Here is a 5,826-nt window from a genome sequence, read left to right as displayed (position 1 = left end):
ATTTAATTATGGATAAAAATATTTTTCAGAAAATTAGAATTTTTTTTATTGACAAAAATATCTGATGATAAAATATGTTGAAGATGAGTGAGAAGAAAATAAAATAAAAAAAGTAAAAGTAAAAGAAGGAGTAAGAAAGAGTAAGAAAAAGAGAAGGAAGAAGATCATGAGGTGATAACGACAAGAGCGAAAAAAGAAAGAAAAATGAAGAGGAGAGGGTGACGGACATGACAAAACAAAAGAAGGAAAAAAACAAGAATAATTATTAATAAATATTTAATGACTGATTTGATTTTGTATTATAATCACTAATGAATAATTATTAATAAGTTTTGATAGGTAATAATTATTAAAAAAAATTCCTATTTATTTAATAAAATTGATCACCTTACATATTATCAATAAATTTTTAATTTTTGATAACTTGTGAAATTATTCACAAATTTTATCCATGTGTATATTATTTGTACATTATATAACTGTAAATTTATTTTCTAGAAAAAAAAAATCAGATCAGTAAACACCCGCATGGTGAAATCATTAGAAGTATAACGAATCAAATATACATATTTTGAAGAAAATTAATAGGTGATTGAATCACCTTTTCTCCCGCTTTTTGATGATCTGTAGAAAAATCTGATTCCATGTGTCTATAGGCCCTGGCAAGCACCAATGAACACAATCATTTTGCACACGTTCTGGAACACCTTTAGCAAATGGGAAAGGGTTCATATAAGGACCAGGGTGACCATCTGGTCTCAACAATGCCAATCTTGTTACGTCAAGAATATCTAATCTGAATCCTCCAAATTCACTAGCTTTTGCCTTTGCGTTCTCCACTTCTTCTATCTCAATCTTTCTGATCTCAGCATCCATGCCTTCAACATCCTTCTCTTCCTTCTTATAAGGCTCAGTCTTCAAACAAGTTCCAGCCTTATCCCAATCACCTTCAAAATGAGCAGGTGAAAATGTTTTCACAATCACATCAACTTCACCCCTCTTTCTCTCAATTATGCTATTCAGAGTAGTCTTCAAAACCTTCCTCAATGGAACATAGAAATCCATCTGAGTATGATTCAGATCAGGACAGTTCAAGCTGCCAATAACCAAACCACCCTCGTAGTAAACAGACGGAAGCAAAAACCAATGCCCAAATGACACTACGATCATGTCAAACCACTCTAAGTCCCTTGCCCACCTCTCATTAACATGATCCAAATACATGGTGTTGTAATAAGGCCCTTCGTTTGATCTTTCAACCCCTTCCACAAGAAAAGGTGACCAATACAAAGACAGGTTTGCATTATGAGAAGGGAAGTGCCAACGACGAAATTTGTTGTCATTGGGACTTTTGTATACAAGGTTTGGGGTTGAAACAGTGGCTAGCATGCAAAGAAGAGACTCGAGTTGGTTCCTTGCCAAAGAGTCCCCAACAAATGCTACGTGTTTGTTCTCAACTACTTGGAGAAACGTGAGAGGTTCAAACCTTGGAAGATTGCATTCTTTTGGCTGCCATCTCCAATAGAGATAGCCCAAGTCAGGTCTTCCATTAGAGATGCATTTCTCACTCTCTTTGATTGTGCCACATGTAGTTACATTGTATAAAGGACCACTTCTGTCATCAACCCATTCACCATTAGAGTAGTCACATGAATCATGGTAAACTTTGTCCCCTTCTGCCAAAACCAAACATCAACGAAATAAAGTCTAGTAAACTACCATTTCATAATTACAATTACGAGGAAACTAAAATGACAATAATGTTAATGCAATTTAGAGCATGAAAGACAAAACAAAAGAAAACTACAAGCAATTATGTAGTTTTAACAGAATGAAGGTGATGCACATACCTGAAGAAAAAGAAGGAGATGATGAAGGCAGAAAAGGATGAGAAGAAGAAAAAGAAGGACGGTAAGTGGTGGTGGTGGTTGTAGAATATTGAGTTATGGAGAGAAGGTAGAAGAATGTACAAAGCAGAGTTGCAGGAAGCAGAACATAGGAAATTGAGAAAGCAAATCTCTTTATGAAAGAAACCGATTTGTCTTTGAACAACAGAGCGCTTCTCATTTTTCTTTCTTCCATTCTTCCTTCAGTTCCTCATCACTGTTTTCTGGTGTTGTCGGTTGAGAAGAATGAAGAGAAACAAACAACTTCGCACTGGTAAGGATAACTTTTTCAACTTGGCACTGTTAGATCTGCATGATTTTCTAGTTTCCTGTGTCTGAAAATTTCGGTTTTGGCATTTACACACATCAGAATGCTATTCAATCATTTTCCTGTCCTTATTTAATGCAGAGAAGATAGAGAGGTCAGGACATGCAATCAACGATTTTAAATAAATTAATGTTTTTGTGAACAATATTATAAATTTGCTGTTAATTTTCTTTTTATTATGTCTTCAGTTTCTGTTTTTCTTTTCTCTTCATTGTGTGGTCCTGCTCTGGTCTATTTTTTTTTTTTTTTTTACTTTTGACACTTTTGTGGAATTGGTTCATCATTCTGTCGGTTTTGGAAAGCCTGAACTACCGTAGTGATTAATATTTTTGTTACCTTTTTTAAAAATGAATTTGGGATGGAAAAAAAAAAAAGGAAAGAGGACGAAAGATTAAAAAAATATATTATTTCAATACAAGTAAAAATTTTATAATAAATATGATTGACGTAGTTGAAAATAAGTAATTTTATTGTAAAATAAATTACTAATATATTTGGGATATTATGTTATTGAGAATGACTGTAAAATAAATTTGACTAATGTATATTTTCGAAAGTGATTTACTTATGTAATGTAATAGAATATTGAAATAAATTAATTTAAAATTTTAATTATATACAATGAGTTATAAATGAAGTTCAATTTGAACAGTAAAATATAAAAAGAAAGCTGAATTAAATTATTTTAATACGTAAAATTGACTAATAATATATATTCAAAATTGAGAATGACAACCATGCATGCTTACAAAATGGTGTCTAAAAAGGAGTGTCTAACAAAAATAAATATAAAACTTATGAATAAATTTTTATATAATTATTATGAAAGAGAAAACCAATTAAGTTTTTCAATCATACTTGATTATATCTCTGCCTCTCTGTGTAATTGAAGTATAATAGTAAACTTATTTTCCTGCATATCTTATTTCATGTTTACCTTAATTTTTTTTATCATGATATTTTAATAATATTTTATAATAATTTTTTTACAATATTACCATTTCATTTGAATTTATTTTAAAAAAAATATTTGAATCAAACTCATCATAAACTATCACATATATTTTGTTAAAATATTATTAAAAAGGAGTATTTAAAGAATTTTTTTTTTTTTACATAGCGGTAGTGAAAATAAAGAAAGATCTAATTTGTAAATAGGAGATGTTGGATCACGCTTTCATAAGTCGTAAAGGACAAATTCATAAGTCCTTTATTCAATCTCAAAAGTACTTTTTGTTTCAATGTTTAATTTGAAAAGCAGTTCTTTTCTTCAACTTTGCTGTTTTTCAAATGTTTTCTCTGACAGTGGATAGGTAAAACCTTCTTATGTTATTCATAAGTCTTTAATTTTATGAAATAGATCAAATATCAATGGAAAAAAGATTTTTTTGTTTTACTATTTTACGAAATATCTGGCGTCCTGAACCAGGATATTATCGAGATTAGAATTCCACTTCCAGAAATAAATCATGTTGTGTAAATAGATGTGACTGAAAGTTTTTCTCAACTAATCAATGTAATACGAAACGTTGTTAAAACTATTTGGATTATGTGAAGAGATATAATATTTCGACATATACAAATTTTTTATATTTATTTAATATTATTTTTTTATTACAAAATATAAAAATTTATTTTTTTATGATTATTTTATTTTTGTATTATGTATTAAATAAATGTAAAAATGTGTTATTTTATTGTTTTTTTTTACAATGTACGATTGTTATTTAAATTGTGTATTATAATATACAAAATCTTATTATAAACTGAGAATGATAAACATAGTAACATATTCAAGGTAAAAATTCAAAACATACTTTTTATGACGAGCCTGGTTGGTATGGGGAGAACTTGCAGAGTAGAAACATTAAAGAATCATAGTTTATGTATTATATATTATATATACGAAAGATATTAATAGCATGGGTACGCAATGTCTTTATGGTGAGCGTTTCCAACCACTGTTCACAAAGCAACCCTTGTTACAAAAGCATAGGCTCTAGCACAGTTATTTTTCTTTTATATCATCATGCAATGGGGAAGGATGTCCTAAACATATATTTTACAAGAATATTGACAGTAAACTAATGAAATGGTTTCTTTTTTTTTTTTCTTCACTTGTGGTTTCTTGGACTTTTAGAGAAAAATTAGTGAAAATGTTAGAAGATTTTAAGAAAAAAGAAATTAAGATTTCTTATATTTTTTTATAAGAAATCATTGGACGAATAGACTAATTGATTTAAGTATTGAGAATAAGAAAAAATGTAAATATATGTCTTTTTATTATTAGTTTGAATTTCTTTTATAATAAGTATTATTAACTTTCTATGACTAAATTTACACACTACATGAAAATGTCAAAATAACAACTACATGAAAATACCTAAATAATAACTAACTATAAAGAAAAAAATAATTAATTACTATACTAACAAATTTAGATACTAATAGTCTTTAACTAATTAGTGATCAATTTAAACATTAATTTTTTTTAATAACTAAAACCTTAGTGACTAATTTACAAATTAATATATAAATTGGTGATTAAGGGGATTAATTATTTTTTTTCTAAAATTAATTAATATTGCTTAAAGTTAACTTTTTTTGTTAGAAATATGTTTTTGTATTTTTTTAACATTTCATAATGAGAAATTATGATAAGTGTCAACCTTATTAAGATATAAAAATATGTAATAATATATATCATAAATTTAAAAAATAATAATGAAATGTCATTATTAAAAAATAACACTAAAATAACATAAAAATCAATAAATAAATTTCAAAAAAAAATTCTTCTAATATATAATCAAACTTTTACCTATTTTTCTTTTATAAATAATTAAACAATTATAATGTTTCTATATATATATATATAAATTGCGAAACTACTATAGATATCAACAAATTTACTTTACATAAACAATTTGTAACTAAAGGTATTCGAAAAATCACTTCATTATTTAATTTTGTTCTCTTTAAAAAAATGTATATACTTTTATCCTTTAAAAGAAAAAAGTTAGATTACTTTTAAATTGTTTTTTATTTTTCATAGTTTAACTTTTTTTATAATAAATTTTGATTAAAATAGTACACTTTAAGTAAAAATTTCTCTCAATAGCATATTGATATTATTAGATATATTATCTTTATTTTATATTTATCTTTTATTTTTAGTTAGTTTATTATTATTTCTTATTTGTATTTTGGACTTAGCTTATATTTAAACTATTATAAATAGAGAACCTTACGTGTCTATTTAACACAAGGGATTAATTCCATATATAATTTTCACTATATTCAACATGGCATCAGAGTCAGGTTCTTTTGAAGAAAAAGTTTCTAGTGTCTCTACTACTACATCCACCGCTGCCGCCAGTGGTACCATCTACTACCAACGACGGCGCCGTCGTCTACCATTGTTGTCTAACGTTGCCATTACTGGAGTTTCAGTTTTGACCAGCGATCACACGATCTTAATCGTCTCAGTCATGCAATCACCATGTAATCAACGACGCCTTCATTGGAGCTCTTACGTGCTCTTAGTACCTTTTAAAGTTGTAGATATATATATACATATATATATATATATATATATATATATATATATAT

The 5,826-nt window shown here is 27.5% G+C and overlaps 1 protein-coding gene across 1 annotated transcript; it reads right to left on the bottom strand.

Annotated features, from left to right (window-relative positions):
• Window positions 1-466: 466 nt before the first annotated feature.
• On the bottom strand, window positions 467-2,277 carry LOC106754971 (protein ALTERED XYLOGLUCAN 4). Its single transcript, XM_014637045.2, has 2 exons — window positions 1,851-2,277; window positions 467-1,676 (listed from the first exon to the last, which is right to left on the bottom strand). Exons 1-2 carry the CDS (start codon window positions 2,080-2,082, stop codon window positions 598-600), a joined length of 1,311 nt encoding a protein of 436 aa, XP_014492531.1. The 5' UTR covers window positions 2,083-2,277; the 3' UTR covers window positions 467-597.
• Window positions 2,278-5,826: the final 3,549 nt, after the last annotated feature.

Source organism: Vigna radiata, unplaced genomic scaffold (genome assembly GCF_000741045.1).
Source record: "Vigna radiata var. radiata cultivar VC1973A unplaced genomic scaffold, Vradiata_ver6 scaffold_300, whole genome shotgun sequence".
Lineage (NCBI taxonomy): Eukaryota > Viridiplantae > Streptophyta > Magnoliopsida > Fabales > Fabaceae > Vigna > Vigna radiata.
The sequence above is the reverse complement of the archived record's forward strand: the minus strand, read 5'-3'. Positions and strand labels throughout refer to the sequence as shown.

What these genes read in the sequence shown, in the direction of transcription:
- LOC106754971 (XM_014637045.2), bottom strand. Translation starts at nt 2,082, where the DNA reads ATGGAAGAAAGAAAAATGAGAAGCGCTCTGTTGTTCAAAGACAAATCG. An exon ending in ATCTCCTTCTTTTTCTTCAG is followed by an intron (nt 1,677 to 1,850) that starts GTATGTGCATCA and finishes TGGTTTTGGCAG; the next exon opens with AAGGGGACAAAGTTTACCAT.